This window comes from Protopterus annectens, chromosome 12.part0 (assembly GCF_019279795.1).
Source record: "Protopterus annectens isolate FY-2018-M chromosome 12.part0, PAN1.0, whole genome shotgun sequence".
Classification (NCBI taxonomy): Eukaryota; Metazoa; Chordata; order Ceratodontiformes; family Protopteridae; genus Protopterus; species Protopterus annectens.
The window spans coordinates 370150678-370170306 of record NC_056746.1 but is presented as its reverse complement, the minus strand read 5'-3'; the positions used below and the strand labels follow the sequence as shown (position 1 = coordinate 370170306).

The window sequence follows — 19629 nt, the reverse complement described above, 5'->3', positions numbered from 1 at the left end:
ATATTCACTACTTCAAATTCAGTGGTTTAAACTTTGATTTCCATTAAATTTAACATGTCTAGGCAATTTAGATCCTGTATCGTAGCTCAAGAAATCATTCCCCTTAGTTACAATATTTTAGAGCTTCTTAATAGTAATTTCCACCTTGAGAGACCAGTCATGTAAAAGAGACTAAATAAATTGGCATAAACCTTTCTTGTATAATTCTATTACATTTTACATTTTTTCTAAATTTGCATGAAAAACTGTCCGGAGAAGATGACTTAATTTTATTGTAATATTTAGGTAACATAGAAATGCCTGCAGAAGATAAGTTTTTTTTTTTTTTTTACATATTTTTATATAATATGATCACAAAGTAGAGATAAGTAGAATTTGTGTGTGAAGAATTTTTAACACAAATGAAAATGATTTTGTGAGACGAAATTGTAAAAATGTATCTAGCATTAGGGTATGAAGAATTCTTAACACGGATGAAACTGATTTTGTGAGATTGAATTGGAAAATTTGTGTGGCATTAGGGTATGAAGAATTCTTAACACAAATGAAACTGAATGAGACTAGATTTTGAAAGTGGTAATATGACAATAAATGGAGGGAGAGCTCTGCATTTCAGTGGATTAATGGACTGCTTGCAAAGTGCACACTTAATTGCTCATATGAGTAGGGCTGAACTGCATGGGAGAAATTATCTTTTACCTCAGGGTATTTCAGCCTTACAGTCATGTTAAGTGAAAGATCTGTAATGGGTAAAGCCCACACATGGGAATTTTGGGGGCATCATCCTCTCCAGCAGAAAACATAACTTCAAAAGCCTTATGCAAATGCCATTTTGCTCTGTGTTGTCATGAAGCTACATTAACATTAATACACTGTTCACTGTTACCTTAAGCTATATATAGTTATCCTTTGGAATGAACACTAACTGTACAGAGAGAAATGTCTGAAAATTTGCTTCTATATACTGCTTTTAGAAGATATACTCAATGCATTGATATGTCAGAGTTCAAAGAAAGGGTTGAATCTTTTTATCAGTGCCCACATAATGTCTGTTTTTTACATAACTAATTTTAATGGGGTAGTAATATGTAAAATAATAAGTCTGTGAAATAGTAGGAGCATGAGCAGTCTGTGTGAAGCTGCAAAGGATACTTGTGAAAAGTGGAATCTCAGGAAGTATTTCATAAGTAAAGTGATGCATTTTGACACAGTGAGGTATTATGAAGCGTATTATTAAAGATCATTTAAAGTTTTGCCTTTGTATTTAAGGCTCCTTTTTTATCTTCTGTTCAGATTTAGGGTTTTGGCTATTGGAGAAGAAACTACTGAAGAAATGAAAGTAGACAAAGTGGAATGGTAAGCAGTTAAGCAGTTCTGTAGACATTTGATTTGAGCATTTTTGAGCCTTAAAGCATTGAGGCGCACACTTATTGCTTCACACTTTAGGCAGGGACAGTAGATAAAGCAGCCTGAGCATACTTTAATTTGGTTACATGGAAAAGGAGATATTTATTTATGGAACTTTGCTTGTTTTGATTATGCATTATACAGGAAATTATCCAAAAGCTGTAAAATTCAAGAACTTGTTTTATGGTATCTTCTGCAGCCAAGCTATACACTAGGATGCTTCCTGCAACAGTCTATATGCCAGGCCAGCTGGAACTAGATTTTTCAGTAATTCCATATCCTGAGCTGCCCCCATCTCAACTTGCACGGGTCAACACATTGTGTCCAGTGGTCAACATTTCCAGATGGGAATGCCAGTGCTAACAACCCAGCAGTGTAGACACTGGCTGTAAGTGACTTAGCCACATTGACTAATGCTGACGTATACAGTTGAGCACCCCAACCCCATTTGAAAATGAGAAGACTGGGATTGATGGTGACAACAACTGGACCATACACTTAATTTTGCTTTTACTCTTGAGCAGACCTGTAAACATTTCATGAAGTCTTAATGTGCTTTTGGTCTTCTTTAGCTATGCATACCGAATTTCCTTTTTTTTTCGTTTTTGTCTTGCTGTCATTCTGATTCTTCCAAAAATGAATCTGTGAATGAGTGTTTAGGGAGATAGATTCATTTTAAAGGCTACATAACCCAGATGACTTTATTAACTGGTTAAAGAACATAGACTCTCACATTGTGGCTGCTGTTGTTACTGAACCTTTTTTTTCCTCCAAAAGATTGTGCCTCTAACATTGTTTTTGGCTATTTTTATTCATGATCTATAAAGGGCTGTACCTCTCGGTTTAATTTCTCCAAATCTTTTGGGTTTCTAATACCATGAAGGGAATGGACCCTGTTCCTAAGTCAAAGTATGATTAAAGTTCATGTAATTGTTATTGTTTCAATCTTTGATGTTAGCCAAAAGTGCTTTTTGAAACATCCACACTGTGCCAGGAATTGTCTCCTTGTGAAATCCATACAGCGTTGCATCTATCATTAGCATATTTAAATAGGACTGTAATTTTTTTAAGAGACCCATTGCTCCTACTACTATTGGGACTGTCTGGATATCCTCCTTCCACATTGCCCTCAGTTCTGCCTACAAATCCTGGTTGTTTAATGATTGTCTCTCTCTGTAATTAAAACACTATAATAAATGGGTGTAGCAGTTTCAGTGATCAATGCTACGTTTGTCTTCTTTTCATGGACTACTGTATCTGGTTCTGTCATGTCTGTTTTTCTAACTGTTTTGGAGTTGGTGCATTCTCTGTATTGCTTTGTGGGTTGTGTGTTCAGTGCTTCTCAGTTACTTCAGTATTGTAATGATTGCAAAATCCCTTATGCAACAGTCTTGTGACATTATTATCCCTTTTACCATATAGGCCCTCTGCCATTAGTGTATCACACCCAGCAACAAGATGTGTGACTGTTTCAGTTCTGTTTTATAGAACCTGCATTTGTCTTTTTCTCCCATATGTTCAATGGAGTTTGTAAATTAAAGTGTACGTAGTCCACTGGTCCTGGACCAGTAATATTAACGTTTCATCTTTTCATATGTGAATACTAGTCTAACTGCCTTGAAAGGCCATTTTAACCCTAGTCAATAACCCTAGATCAGAATCAAGCCTTACATCTTTCATCTATGGGGTAAAAACCTCAATAGTTATTATTAAATTCAAGTCTCCTTAACCATTCTTGCATTAGATCCTGATCGACATGAGGTTGTTCCGGGTGTTTTCTTAACTTGCAACTATATTTATGCCTTTTCCACATTACTTGCATTCTCATCTGATCCTTCTCCTTATAATCTTTCTTGCGTTTTTTTGGGACATTCTACTTCTGGTCTGGTTTCCATTCCTACTTGACACTGATATGCTTCTGGTAAACTAAGCAGGGAAGTTGTCTTATATTTGTTCTTTCATGTTTTAAAACTTTCATTATTTGTGGATTTGATGAGGTCAGCAGATATGCATGCAGTCCTGCGATTGCAGATCACTACATTTATTCAATTTCAAGGAGGCCTATACTTCAAAAAGAGGAATAAATAATCCTGGTGTACACTGATTTTTATACATCATGGATACACGTGAAGCATTTTTCTTGTTTTCCAGACCCAACTGATCCAGTACTTTTTGGGGCAAGTCAGTCACCCCAAAACTGTAAGTTAGAACAGGAAGGGCAAATTGGTTTACAGCTTGAACTTTGTTCCTAGATGTCGGGGCTGTTTTCCAGTATTAATTTTAGTCTTCTAAAATATTCTTTACTGAGTTTTGTTTGTATTTGTTCCTGTTTTATTGTTGTTCCTTCATCAATTCCCATATATTTATACACTCCCTACTGCTCAAGTCCCTTTATATCAAATTCCTGTCCCAGACTGATATTTTTATGGTACTGCAGCTTTCCTGCTTTGTTGCTTTTACACATTTATCAAGACCAAATGACATTCACATATCACCTGAGAAAGTTGTGCTTTCAGTTCCTCATCTAATGAACTGTGCAGTTTTAAATCATCCACAAAAAGAAGATAAAAAATCTTTAGACATTGTTGTCTGGGAAACAAATTGTAACCATTACCTAATCTGTTAAGTAGACAGCTTATTGGGTAAAGGACAAGACAGAAGAACAGTGGTGACAGATTCACCTGGAATAAACCTCTTTGAATTTTTATTCCTGGGATAATAATTTGTCTTTTTTCATGTCTTTGCTGCAAAGTGGTTTGCCACTGTTTCACGGTCACTGTAATGTAATTGATCAATGTAGGGTATGTCTTATACATCTGTAAGCACTCATTTATCCATGAATGTGGGATGCTGTCAAATGCTTTTTTTTTGTAATCTAGCCATGCCATTCTTGGATTATTCCCCATTTTACAATTGTCCATTATGACTTTAACAACAAATGATCCTTTATTCTGTGTGGCTTTCTTTTGTTACCCTTTTGTTTTACTGCCATGATTGAGTTTTCTTCTAAATGACTATAAATTCTGTCAGCATCAGTTCCAGTATACAGTAGTTTATACTTCGTTGGAAAACAGGTTATTGTTTTTTTTGTTTTTAGGATAACTTGCAGGTTCACTCCTAAGGAGGAGTATCGTTTTTCCTGATGTTAACCAGGTTGGTGTCTGTTGAGGGTGCGAATATAAGTAGTTCTTACTCGGGGTTAAATCTTTGCATAATGATAATATTTTTAGCCAGAAGTTAGGTACTGCATTTGGGCTTGGAGTTTACCAGTTAGGATCTTTTCTTAGTTTTTGCTTCAGTTTCTCTGGTCATTACTTCATCTCATTTTATATTCTGTACATTTGAACTACTTACTGTTTCTTTTACTTCTTGCATATATATATTCAACATCTTTATGTCCCACAGAATCTTCATAGATATTTCAAAGAATGTGTCTGATTCTTCTTTTTTTGTGGGTTTCTGTTCCTTTTTTTTGTTTCCCAATTCTCTATAAAATTTTTTTGTCATCATTGAATTGCTTATGCTGTATTTTTAATTTAGATTTATCTGAATATCTTCTAAGGTTTTTTGCCTGTGATGATTTCTTTAGTTTGTTGTTTGCTGTAGTGTATGACAGATCATGGTCTTTTCTAAAAATGTGAATTGCTTTTATGACATCTATCTTTCTAAGTATTTTTGTTGATCTGTTCCCTCTTCTGTACTCTTCTAAAAGTGACACTGTTTGACTTGATTTCTTTATAATTTTCTCTGTTCGATGCTTCCACAATGGCATTTGATTTTTTTCCCTTCCTTTCCATATAGCCCTGTATTTTTGTGATAAGACTTTATCTGTTATTAATTGTGCAGTACAGTAATGTATCTGTTTTCTGTTATGTCACATGGATTTCCGTTAATAGTCTTGATTACTGTGCTCATTTGTTTTAACAGACCTCTAATATTTTGGGTCTTATTGACTTTCTGTAATCTATTTTTTCATTGGTCTTAATATGTCTATCCATCGCTGTTAAATCAAATAGCTCTTTCTCTTAGCTCTTTTCCTTGTACATTAAGGGCACATTCTTTATTCTCTGTTTCCTGTAGACATTCTACAGAAGGTTCCAGGACATCTTTCTGTGACACTTTCTCTTCACCTGCATCCTGCGTCCTCCATTGCTCTTTCGTATGGCAACTCACTGGCCTATCACTCTAGAATTTTGGCTGCATCAGAGTTGGCATTGTTTCCTCTTCCTTCCCTTGCTGTGCAACTCCAACTGCACTTGTATACTGGTTTCCTACTAAAGGCTTAACAGTATCTTCATGTGGTAACTTATCAGATGCTTCCCATTCCACCTCTTTCGCCTTAATTTGGGGGACTCACTGTTCCATCATGCTGTAACGTTACTAGGGTTGACTTTTCTGCACTAAATCATTCACTTAGCCGGTAATCCATAATTTCAACTTCTGATTTTTTTTTTTTAATTCTCCATTATTAATCCTATTTTGTACCCCCCCCCATTGTTATCTTATTTCTTGTATTGTAAAATGTTCCATATCCAGGTGCCTTTGCATGTATTTCTCTTCAAGTATCTTTGGTGCTGCTTTTTTATATTGATTAGATGTCCTTCCACATCACTGTTGCAGTATTCTTTACTAAAGAGATCCACTGTCAAGGGTAGCCCAACATTAGGCCAATATACCAAAACGTTAGGTTTTCAAGGATGTCGTACGTCACACATATGATCCTCGCTCATGGCATAAGACATAAATGAGAGGTACGGACTTATATTCCTCAGAATCTCTTTGCTGCCAGTCCAAACACCATCTTCAGTCATTGGTCTAAACTCCTTCATGTATGCTGGTTACCAAGCTGTTTTCAGATAAGTGCCCCGATAGGGGGTTCTTCGTGTCTTGTTTTTTGTGTTTTGTTTGTGAGTTTAAAAGTCATCCACAAAGGAAAAATGTCAGTGTGGGAAACACAGATACCTCATAAGGATGATCACGAGCAGTGTTTGTTTTGCTTGGGTGCTTCTCACAACCATATTTCATGCTCAGTTTGTCAAGTCTTTGTCCCTAAGACCCTTTGTAGTCTTCTCTCCTCTTTGTTTATTTACCTAGAGAACCAACCTCTTAAGTTGTTTGCCCAGGGTGCAGTGGTGGAATCATCCTATCCCGAGGGTCAGCTGTCTGCCAAGAAGAAGACCAAAAAGGTCAGATTGGATTCAGTTGCTGTACCACCTCCCCCAGACATCTCACTGTCAAGGCTGGTGAAAGGCCAAAGGATGGTCTGGCTGTTATGTCAAATTCATCTGCCATGACCATTTTGGAGGCCATAATGGATCCATCTTCTTGCACATCCTTGAAGGCTCTGCAGATGTCCATTGTGATGTAGAGGGGGAACCTAGGCTGATCATATAGGTTCATAGGTAGGTACTAGGCTATGGCCTAAGGGCCTACACAAGCCTAGCCAACAAGGTTTTCTAGCTTACGCCACACAAGAAAGTTATTTTATTGTGCCACTGTCGAGCAGAGACACAGAAGTGATCCCCGGGGTGCATTTCCTCTTTTCCATCCACTCATCAAGATTTTTCTTGAGTGCTAATGAAGAACTTTGCTTGACATAGATGGGGTAGCCTGTTCCAGAGTATGGGAAGTCTCTGAGACAGGAATCTGTCCCTCCAGCATGTCCTGTTTATTGTGTTGACAAGGTTTAGGTCCCTAGAGTGTGTAGCTCAGAGGGATTGGGATTTCTTTATGTGTAGCATGTCCAACAGCTCTGGATTTGACATAGCTTTGTATGTTAGGCAGAGATCACCTAGGAGTATGCGATATGCTATGGAATAAAGCTGGAGTTTTTTGAGACTGTCAGTGTAGGGCATTTGTTTGAGGCCAGTAATCCTCTTTGTGAGGTACTTCTGTGGCCTTTCCAGCTGCTGCAGATGTCTTGTGAGGTACATTCCAAAAGGGGTGTTGTACTATATAATGGGTCTGATGAGTGTCGAGTAGAGGGGAACAATTACCTCTTTTTTCCTGGATGAGAACCCTTTTTATGATGAGGTGTGCCATGTCGAAGGACTTCCTGACTACTGTGGCGATGTGACTATCAAAGGAGAGAGACTACTGTCCACCTGGGTCCCAAGGTCTCTTATCACACATTCGGTGTTAAGTAGATTGCTGCCTATGTGGTAGTTCATGAGTGCAGAGTTTTTACCAAAGGGGATGACTGCACTTTTTGGCACTGAGCTTGAGGCCATGGCTCTGATGCCAGGCATCTGTCTCAGCAAGGCCCTTCTGTAGGATGTCCACATCATTTGGGGACTTGACTATGGCTCCTAGCTTGCAGTCATCTGCGAACTTCGTTAGCTAGAGGCCTTCTGTGTTAGCCTGTACTTCAGAGAAGTAGATACCAAACAGGAGAGGTCCCAGGACTGAACCCTGTGGTACTCCACTTGTCACTGGTTTGAGGTCAGATTTGGAGTGTGCAACTTTTACAGTGTGGTTTCTGTCAGTGAGCCAGTTGGTAACCCATCTTATGATGTAAGGATTTATGCCTAGTTTAATGAGTTTAGCTATAATTCCAGAATGGGGGATGATGTTGAAAGCCTTGACGAGGTCAAGATAGGCTGTGTGAACTACCTTACCCTCATCTACGGCTTTGGTGACTGCCTCAAAGAAGTCGATTAGGTTCAGGAGGCATGATCTGCTTTTCACAAACCCGAACTGGGTGGGATCCAGAGTTTGGAGTTTACCAATGTCTTTGTTTATGAGTTCCATGATGAATCATTCCATGGCCTTGCAGACCAGGCTCGTCAGGCTAATAGGTCGATAGTTCCTGGGATAAGTGGTGGCTCCCCTTTGTGGAGTGGTATAACTGTTGCTGTGCACCATTCAATGGGCACAAAGCCTGATGTGAGGCTATTATTGAACATGGTGCTTAAGTGGAGAGCCATTTCGTTCTGAAGTTCATGTAAAACGCAGCCTGGGATGTTGTCCGGTCCCATGGATGCTGTGTTTTTGGCTTTAGAGAGTGCAGCTTTTACCTGCATAGTTGTGATTACAGGGACTCTGCATTCTTCCTGTATAGATATGGGCCCTTTAGGGAGTGGGGGGGGGGGTAAAGTTAGCACTGAACCTATCTGCCAGGATGTTGGCAATATCAGTTGATTCTGTAATTTATGTGCCGTTGCGCTGTAACTCTGAGCAGATGTGGGTGTTGCCATCGAGATTCTTGACATAGTTACAGATGCTTTGTGGTTGTCCTTAGAATTAGTGGCAATTTTGTTTTCGTAGCTAGCTTTGGAGGGTCTTATAAGGGATTTCAGCTTCTTACTGAGGCTGACCAGGAAGCTGCATCACTCATGGGATTTTACTCTCTTTTGCAACAGTTTCTTCCTTCTGTTGTAGAGTTTGTTTATGACAGGGGACCACCAGATTGGCTTGCTTTTTTTTGGAGGAAAGTGTCTTGGTTCTGTTTGGGATAGCATGATCCATGCATTTGTTTAAGTGCTTATAGAGTGTATTTGTGTAGGATTCAGCAGTTGTAACTGTATTGTCCATCTGCATGGGTGTCATGAAGTTCACCACTTCTGTCTTAAGAAGCATGAAGTTGGCTTTGGAGAATTTTTTTACCATGGTTTCCTTAATGGGGGGTGGGGGCGTGATTAGCTTATGGTCGGATCGGACCAACGAGGAGTTGACTTCAGGTGTGGAACACCGGTCACTCATGTTGGTAATGACTAGGTCAAGGATATTGTTGCCCCTGGTGTGGGTGTGGATAAGTTGATCCAGGGCATTGGAGTTTATGAATTCCAGAAAGCGTTGAGCTAAAGAGTTGGTACACGAGTAGTTTTCCCAGTTAATGGTGGGGTAGTTGAAGTCGCCCATTATTAGGCTGTTTGGTTGAACCCTAATATTTTCCAGTACATAAAGAAAAGAGGAGTGGGAATCCTGGGGCATGTTGGGGGATCTGTAGCAAGCTACAATTTGGATTGCAGTTTTGCCCAGAGTTAGTTGCACTTGGATAACCTCGGATTCGTTATGCTGAGCAACTAGCCTGGAGGTGTGGATATCCTTAATGAATATGGACACACCTCTGCCTTTGGTGTTTTGGTCCAGGTTAGATAGCCGAAAAGTGTGGTATGAGTTATAGCCATGGTAGTGCAGGGGTGCTCTCTGGAGCCTTGAACCAGGTCTCAGTCACTGCACAGATATCGATGTTCTCCATTTTAAGGAGTGCCTCGAGTGAGTACATTTTGAGATTTAGACTTCTAGCATTGAGTAGCATTACCCTCAGTTTTTGCTTTCATGTTCCTGTTATGGTGGTGAATTTGTCATTTGAACCTTGCCTAAAAATGTACTATAGGGGCGGCAAGAGCCTTAGCCAATATCCAAAATCCCAGGGGCGACAGATGCAGGCCATCTATGGCAAAGCATCGTGGTCTGTCGACCATGTCATCCCAAGCAGACAGATTCTGGATCCCCCTAGAATGACACAAGAAGCTTAGCCAATTGTTGAAGTCAATCATTTGTCTTTGTACTGCGTTGTCATTCTGGGCGATGGCAGAATGCTATATCCAAGCGACTGTGGGGTGTTTCACAGATTATTGTTCAGGAGGAGATTCTCACAATGTTGATTGGGTGTTGGCAGGGGTCTGAACCTCCTAAGGTCTTTAGGGCTGATGTCCCTTTGAAAAATAAAAATATATTTCCCCTGCTCCTGAAGATCCCCAACATGAATGGCAGGATTTGACACAAAGGTTGTTTAATGCACTCATAGCCTTGAAGCCCCCCAGGGAGATTTTCTTCTTGCCCCCCCCCCCCTTTTGATCATCTACTCCTCTTAAGAGGCATAGGAAGATGACTCTTCTGATGAGGAATTGGACTCTGGGAAAAAGAGTCCTTGAGTTACTCCTCTCAGATTCCTTCTCCTTTGGACTATGGTTTTGAGGAGGACTCCATTAGTCCAGATTCAGCCTTTGAGGAACTTTCTTTTGAGGATACTATCTCTCGTGTATGATGAAATTCTTTAAATTGGACTGTACTCAGGTTTCTGATGTCCAGAAGAGGTATTGTGAATTCCTCAAGATGGAGTCCCGTAAGCTGTCTGCTGTCCCTCTTGTCCAAGCTGCTCCATTAGACACTTTTCAGCAGCTTCTCAGTCTCCTGATTCCCAGCCCCTAAAACACCTGATGGGTTTTATAAGGTGCCCGTTGACTGTAAGTTTCTTTACAAATGTCCTTCTGCCGACCCCTTTGTTGTGTTGGTCTTTTCTGTCAAAAACTTCCAAACTACTAAATTGCTTCCTTCTGACAAGGACAAGTAGGGCCATGGGGAACTGGGCAAAAAGGTGTACACTGCTGGCCTTTTGAGCTATTATCAGACCCCATATGACCAGGTATGCCTTGGCTGTTCTTTCTCAGGCCTTTTGGGTTATTTCAGACCTTCCTGATTCTGAGGGAAAGGTTTCAGCCTTCTCTTTGTTGGGCTACTCTTCTCCAGTGGCTCGCAATTCAATTAAATGTAGTTATGATGCAAACAATGCTTCTTCTAGAGCTGCTTCCTTTGGTTCAGTGCTAAGGCTTTATTCTTGGCTTTACCTGCAATGCTTACCTGATGATATTAAGGCTAAATTGATGGATGGGACTTCGAAGATGGCTGCACATTGCATAACAACTTAATTCTAGCTTTCTCAGTGTGAAAGCAGAAACTTATCAGAGAAGACTGGTAGACTTGTATTTATGGGTAAATTTCAGTAACTGGCTAGTAAGTCTAATGCCTGGATGCCAGGAAGAAAGAAATACAGAGGACCTGAAAAAAATCATCTGACTGGGGAAAGTTGTGCAGCTGTTAAGCAAAAAGCAGTGCAACCTCCAGACATGAATTCCAGTAACCTACAGGAAGATACTGCCCACTGATGGAGTATTTCAGCACAAATAAAAGGCTGGAAAAAATGGAAGAAGCTTTAAACAAATATTCAGATGAGGTGATAAAGCTGCAAATATCAGAGGTCGAAATGAAGAAAAGGCTGGCTGAATAGGAGACTGCTCAGGAAGCGATGTTTCAAAAACTAATAGAAGTAGAGGACAGAGCACATGGGGAAAACTGAGATTTTCAGCTGTACCACAGAAGTTAGAAGGAACAGTTCAACAGACTGCATTAATTTTATAAAAGCAAAAATAACCAACTGGACTGATATTCCACAGCAGGAATTGTTAATTGAAAGGGCACATCTCGTGCATGCTTCAAACCTGGCTGTAAGAAAACAACCTAGAGCTTTAATAGTAAAGATGCAATCCTACCAGCAGAAGGAGTTGGTTCTGACAAAACTGTGGCAGATGGAAAAAGTACTAAAAGTGGGAGATAGAGTGTTTGTGGAGAATGATTACTCATTGTACACCAGACAGAAGAGAAGCAAATTTATTCCACTATTAAGGGACAGTCTAGATGCAGATGTGAGTTTCAAACTGATCTACCCAGCTGTCATCAAAGTATTCTTCCCTGGAGGGAGAAAATCATTTTTTAATGAAGTACATGCTAAGGAGGAAGTACAAAAGTTTATCCAGCAAAAAGTGAGCTGTGAAACAGATTCTGCTTCTTATTCATCTAGTAACAAAGACCACAGAGAGACTGTACCTGTGAAACTGTTTCCAGTGTTTCACCGAAAATGTTGTCGTGAAGGAAGGGAGCAAGAGAGTTGACTAAAAGAATTGGTAGTATGTTGGAAATGAAGCAGAGACAGGATGTGGGAGAAGGAGATGCAGTAATAAAACCAGTAACTTAATGTGGGATTACAATGCAATAATTATATGTGAAAAGTGTGACAGAACAAGAAAATGTGGAAATATTGGACTTTTCAGAATTTGTTGGACTTGTGGGGGACTCTAAAGCATGTGCCCTATTTCATGTCATTACTGTTCAAAAATGCTTTGAGGAGGGAAAAAACTGTAAGTAAAGAATTTTTCCTTACTAGCCCTATTGTTGTGGTGAATGGTTTTCTTTGTATGCTGTAAAGTAAAGGTTTATCAGTTATTTTCAAGTGTAATGGGGATTGTAAACAGATGCTGCTGTTTTTTTTTTCTTTCTCCCTTCTCTCTTTCTTCTTTCTCCCTTCCTTCTTGTTTAGTTTTAAGAAATGTAGGCAATGCAATGAAAAAAAGCCTGGTTTAAAGAGCATGACAAAAGAAAAAGTAATGTGCTTCTCATTCTTGCATGGGAAATGACTGGATTAAGGATCTTAGATTGATTTAGTAACACATTTTAAGAGTAAGCAAGTAAATGAAAAAGAATATGGAATATTATTAGGCTTTTTTCCAACAAAAACATGTATACTCAATAGCAATTCTGCAGCTGGTTGTCATGTTTCCATTGAAACAATCTGATAAAGAGAAGGTGGCTGCCTGGTTGTCGTGTCTCCATGGAGACAATCTGATAAAAATAAACTGGCTGCAGTCTGGTGGAGAGTGATTGGTTGAAGAAAAAAATGAGAAGAGAAATTGACCACGATATAAAGTTCTCTGAAAGCATTCCGGGGTTTTCCCAGCTGGGAGAGCTATAAAGAAAAGATAAAACCAATTAGCACATAGTAGAAGCACAGACTGCACCATGTGACCTAGCATGTTTAACCTTTCTTTTAGGTTAATTCAATTCTGTGAGTGTGGCTGTCAGTTTTGGACTTTTGTTCCTATTAGGAGGGTAAAACTTCAGTATTTGAAGATGTACATAGTTTTGTGTGTTAGTGTTAAGTTAATAGGTTTTACGGGGTATCGTGGGTGTTTGTTTTTTGTTTAAGGGCTTTCAATAAAACAAAATGTTTTGTAAGATGTGACATAGGCTCAAATGGATATGACAAGAAACAACTGTATAAAAGTTCAACCTGTCAAACAGTGTATGCATGTAACAGAAAAGCTGGAACTAGACATGTAACAAAAACGGTGTTATACATAAAAGGTGGGAATAATAATTTTTAATGCAATGATCCTTTCTGTAATGTCTTTAAATGTCAACGGTCTCACAGATGAATACAAAAAAAGAAACAGTTATGAACTATATTAAAAAATGTAGAGTGCAAGTAGCTATGTTCCAGGGGACACACTTGGAACTGAACGTGAATTTGATAAAGAAAGGTTTTCAGGATGGTTATTCAAAGGAGTACCTAGGACAAAGGAAAAGAGGGGTACTTGTATTAATTACAAGAGGAACTCCAAGAGTGATAGAAGAGGATAAAAATTATAATAATGGCAGATTTGTAGTGCTAAGAGGCTACTGGCAAAGGAGAAGGATTACACTGACATGTATTTATATTCCACATAAAACTGGTATAATGGAGCTTAAGAAAATTCTGGGAGAAATAATCCATTTTCAGTAAGGAATATTACTTATAAGTAGGGACTGGAATGTGATTTGCAGCAGTGAAGATGTTTCCGGGGGGCCCAGGAGGGAAATTTTAACAAAGGAGGGTAGATTTTTGAAGGAATTTATGAAAATATTTGGCATGGAAAATGTGAATTCAGTAATATAAGTTTGATAATACATATTCCCCAAGATATAAAAACTGGACTAGGGTAGACAGAATTTACATTTCATATGATCATGTGCATTTAATTTTTGGGCTTGATATGCACCCAATAACTATTTAAGATGTTGTGCCAATAATAACTAAAAAAAAAACTACAGGGTAATGAAATAAAAATAAGACACTGGCTCCTTCCCACCTAGTTGTTGAAAAGACAGGAATGGGTAGTGGAGATTATTGAGGAGTTATTAGAGGATAGAAATTTCTTCTGAAAATTTGTTTAGGGGACTGGGTTAAAGTTGAGGTGGAATTTAAAAACAGGGTAGAAATAAAAGAAAGGGAGCTATGGTTAAGAAGTAACAATAATTATTTAGAGGGACCGATAAATGATGAAGTATTACATAATAGGGAAAATCTCACAGAACAAGAAGAGGATCAACTCCAGAATGCTAAGCAGAAAATGAGGGATTAGCTCAGTAATATGCACGAGTTTAGAAAGATTGCTGTTAAGCAATTGTTTTTTTTTTTTTTTTTTTTTTTTTTGATAACAGTAGAGCACAAAAACTTTTAACACAACTCAGGCAACAGAAAGTAGAAAGGGCGGTCTTAAAGCTTAGGGAGCCTATAACAAGGAAGGTAAGAAAATATCCTGTAGAGGTTTTAAAAATATTTTGGAAATTCTGTGAAAGTCTGTATAAAGCCAACAAATGTAGAAGAAAAGATACAAGTGGAAATGTTTATGGAAGAACTCAATATATCAAGGTTAGAGGTAGATGAGGCTCAATTATTAACGGTTAGGATAGGAGGAGATAAAATAAAAATTGTGATGTATGACCAATCTGCAGAAAAGTCCCCAGGAATAGATGGTATTCCTGTGGAAGTTTGGAAGCTAGGAGGGAAAAACTGATAAAGATCTGGAAGATTTTTTGTTTAACAGTATTTTAAGAAGAGAAGTACCAACATCCTGGAAGAAAGCAGTGGCAGCTCTAATACCTAAAGAGGGTAAAGGTCAATCGGACCCAGCTTTATACAAGCCCATTTCAATACTAAACCATGATTATAAAGTATTAATGTCTATAATGGCTAAAAGAATGACAAAAGTAATATCAGAATTGTTAGATATGGATCAGTGTGGTTTTGTGGAGGGGGGGCACACATTTGACAACATTAACAGAACACAGATAATCCACAGAGAAGCAGAATATAATATGCTACCATTGTTGTTTGGTGGTTCTTGATGCAGAAAAGCATTTGACAGAGTAAGCTGGGACTTTATGACCAGCCCAATGGAATCATTTGCTTTTCCTGAAAAAAATTATAAGGTTGATTAGGAGGATCTATGAGGAATCGAAGGCAAATATTAAAGTGGGTGGGGTCGTATCTGATGATTTCTGTTTGAGAAGAGGAACCAGGCGGGGGGTCCTCTTTCCCTTTAGTTATTTGTGTTATATTTAGAAAGAAAAGCAAAGAAAATAAGGGGCTCAGAAATTCAAGGATGTAATTGGTATGGTAGTCAAGAAAAGCTGGCTCTGTTTGCAGATGATATTTTATACCTGACAAAACCAAGAGACATTACAGTGTTTGGAACATTTTGAGGTAGTTTCATATCTTTCCTGGATACAAAATTAATGAAGCTAAAACAAAGGCAATAGCGGTGAATTATGTACCCACACATGGAGTAGTTCAGCAATATCCATATTTGTGGGGACATGATGAAATGAAGTATTTAGGAGTATGGATTAAACATGATTTTGGTGTGGCAGCTAAGGATATGTGGGAAAAGACTAAACAAAAGATAATACAAAAACTGAGAAAATGGAAGCTTTGTTGTATGAGTAGTAAGATACAAGGAGTAAAAGTGTTTTTAGTCCCTTTAGTCTTACACACAGGTCAGGCATATTTTTATCAACCAGAGGAGAAGTGGATATCTGTTAATAAAGAGCTGAAGGACTTCATCTGGGAGGGAAAAATGGCAAGAGTGAAGTGGGGATAAGATGATTCTTCCAGTAGAACAAGGTGGATTGGGATTACCCAATTTGAAGGGGTATGTCAGATCTACACATTTAAAGCTACTATACATAGCACAAGCAGAAAACTATAATTTAAAAGTGGAAAGGAATGATGTTGAAACAGGGGGCAGCTCAAGAAACAAGGAGAGACTGGGATTTTTAATGCAGGCCTTTAAGGAGTATAACAATAATCATACAGAACATTATATCCGTAAAGTAGCAGAAAGTATTCTATAAACTAAACCAACATGGGAATGGAGAAAGGCAATTTTGCCAATAGATATTACTTCAGTTAGGGATATGGATAGTAGGCAAGAGGAGGCTGGAATTTATTGGAGAAAACTGGCAAAGGAACCAAGATATTGGGAGCAAATAACTAGAGAGGGAAAGGTAATAGTATGGAAAGAGGCCAAGAATTTATTTGGACTGCAGGTTAGAGATTGCCTTCCTTATCAAGGATTAATATCAGAGTATATGCAAAGGAAATGAAAAATGGGAGTCTTAAATGAAAGACCTGTTAGAGTTTTTAGTAGAATCTAGAATAGAAGCTGCCATTAAAAAATGAATAATTAGTAGAGCATATAAAATATTGCATGATAACTATAAAAATCAATCAGAAGAGGTTAGAAAGGATTGGGAAGAGAGACTGGATAAGCAATTCATAAAGAAACAATGGGAGGATATATGTCTCCAAATATGCAACAAAATCTAGAAGATTTAGGATTTTTGCTTGGAAATGTTTACATAGATATTTTTATACCCCAAGTAGACTTCTGAGAATTTTTCCTCAGGCAAGCGGCAAATGTTGGAAATGACCGGAAAGAAAGAAAGATGTACTTGGTAACACATTTTCTGGGAGTGCCATGGAATGGTGGACTTTAGGGATACACTGCAGGATGTACTGTTGGAGATGCCTGGTGGGCAGATTGGTGTGATGAGGGAGATGATTTTTCTGAGCTATGATACAGAATCAGATTTCCTAGACATGGTAAGGCCTTGATGTGTCTAATTGTGATGGGTGCCAAAAAAGCAAGTACTAGAAAATGGAAATCAAAATCTAAACCAGTTATATTAGAAGTAGTGAATATAGTAGTAGAAATATAGCAACGGGAATTGAGATCTTTAGAAAAGGGTAGGAGCAAACTACATAGGAAAAAACGGGAATTGTGGGAACAGTACATACAGGGGAGGAATGAGGTTTAAAAGAAGTTAGGACTTAAATGAGTTATGCAATGTTTGACTGAAAATAATTGGGTAGACTATAAGTGATGTATAATGCTTCCAACTGGTTGTGTCTCAATATTGTTTGTGATGTAAAATGCTTGCAACTAGGATTCTGTTGGTGTGGTTTGTTTTCATTTATATAACTATATAATTGCTTATGTCGTAAGTGATGGTTTAATAAAGATGTTTCTTCAGTTCCTGCCCATTTTTTTAATTTATGTAATGTTTCTTAGGGTTTACGAACTATAGCAATATATGTGAAATGTAATGTTTGTTAATACAGTTTGATTACTTTTGTATAAATGTAAATTTGCCTATATCATAAGTGATTATTCAGTAAAGGTGTTAAAAGCTAAAGTGATGATGCTCCACTTGTGGTAAAAATCTTTTTGGTTCTGCAGCTGCTGAGCTTTTTAACTCCCTGCAGGAAAAGGGCAAATCTTTGCAGGAATTGAAACATATTTTTGTTTTCCCTATTCCTAAATTTCAGAGGAATTATCCTTCTAAGCCTGACTTTGTGCTTAGACAGTCTCGTCCTCCTCCCAAGCGTAGAAAGGGTTCCAGGTGGGCTCCTCCTACTAAGTCTACTCAGACTTTTGTTACTTAGAAGCCCCTTTTTCTAGCTAAACCAGGTTCTTTGTGACTATCTTCTTCCCTTCATCCTAGGTCTGGTTCCTTTGTCTCTTTATCTTTCCCTATCTCTTCCCAGTTAGTTAAGGATCACTCAAGATTTTTGGGTTCTGTCCATCATCCATCAGGGATACTTCATGGTTTGGAAATTAATTCCTCATTTTCTAGGTATTTCTCAACCTCCTCAAGAAGAGGTGCCCTTTTTCCTGGATGTACTTCGGGGCCTTTTGTCTCAAGACACCATCCAAACAGTTTCTGCTCCTCAAAGGAGGAAGGGATTTTATTCCAGAATGTTTTTGATTCCCAGGAAAGAAGGCAACTGGAGGCCCATTCTGGACCTTTCTCAGCTCAACACCGTTCTGAAGCTCCCTTCTTTTTGAATGCTTTCCCCTTCAGATTCTGTTATCTCTTCTACTTCCTCAGGCTTTCCTGGTCTGTCTGGATCTCAAGGATGCCTTTCCTTACATCCATCCCTGTTTCAGGAAGTATTTGTTTTTCTCTGTTTCTTCCTTGCATTTTCAGTTCTCTGCTTTACTCTTTGGCCTTTCTACCATCCCAAGGGTCTTCAACTGTCTCTGTCCTGTGATTGCCTTTTGCAGGATGAGAGGAGTACAAGTCTTTCCTTACTTTTAATAACCTGCTCTTTCAGGATTCCTCCACAGAGACCGTGATTCAGCACCTCCACTGTGCTGTTTGCTTTTTGCAGAGCCTAGGTTTTACAGTAAATTTCAGAAATCCTTCCTGACTCTTCCTCATGATCATGTTTTTCTCAGGTGCCGGCTTCAGACCATTCCTATGCTGACCTCCCTGCCACCACCCAAGGCACTGGCTCTAATTGGATTTTTTCAATCCCTTCTTCCTCGGGTCTCAGTTATGACCAGGAAGTTCCACCATTCCTATGCTTCTAGCCAGGCTCCATATGAAAAAGGTACAATGGTTCCTAAAATTAGTATGGCTCCAACATTGTCCTCCTTTTGTAGTTCCTCTTCTTCCATGCCTTAAACTAGAGCTTCATTGGTGGATTCACCAACTGTGTATATCAACCCAGGGCTTCCTTTTCAGCCCCCAGTCCTCGCTCAGGAACTTTTTTTGGATGCCTCATGCACGGGGCGGGGTGCTTCTTTTGTCCCTCTAAAGGTTCAGGGTCTGTGGTCCATTCATTGGGGGTGAATCATATCAACATCAAGGACATGAGAGCTCTCTTTCTTGCTCTTCATGCCTTCCATACTCTCTATTCCAGGCCCTGTCAAGATCTTTACAGACAGTTCCATAGTGATGTGGTACATCAGCAAGCAAGGTGGGACATACTCTTACCTCCTGTGCAGACTAGCTCTTCAGGTTTGGGATCTGGCAGTCCAGTATCAGGTGACTCTTCAGGCTGTTAATATTCCTTCAGTACAAAACATTGTGGAAGACACTCTGAGCAGTTCCATAGCACAGTGTTATGAGTGGAGGCTTCACAGAGATGTGTTGTGGACATTGTCCACCAGAGGTGTACTCCTCAGGTATATATTTTTGCCTCCCCTCTGAACAGACAATTTCCTCTGTTTTGTGCCAGAGTCTCAAGTCCACTGGCATGGAAGGTGAATGCCCTCTCTTTTTCTAGGAAGAGGATGTTTCTCTATGCCTTCACTCCCATTCCTCTCATACTGAGGGTCCTGCTCAAGATAGAACAGGACTCCCCCAAAATCTTGTGGGTGACTTCCTTTTGGCCCACATAGCATTGGTTCCCTCCTCTTCTGCTTCTGGCCAAGGGCAGTCACCACAGGTTACCTCACAAACTGGACCTACTCATACAAGATATGGGGTTTCTCAGCCATCCTCACTTGGCCACTCTTCAACTGACACTGTGGGTGATAGGGTTTGATCCCT

The 19629-nt window shown here is 39.1% G+C and overlaps 1 protein-coding gene across 1 annotated transcript in view; it reads left to right on the top strand.

Annotated features, from left to right (window-relative positions):
- GTF3C1 (general transcription factor IIIC subunit 1) overlaps positions 1–19629 on the top strand; it is a gene marked incomplete in the record, with an annotated part of 1808906 nt that overhangs the window by 1227252 nt on the left and 562025 nt on the right. The window contains 1 exon segment of the mRNA XM_044089472.1: positions 1294–1356. Coding sequence (XP_043945407.1) covers positions 1294–1356 — 63 coding nt within the window.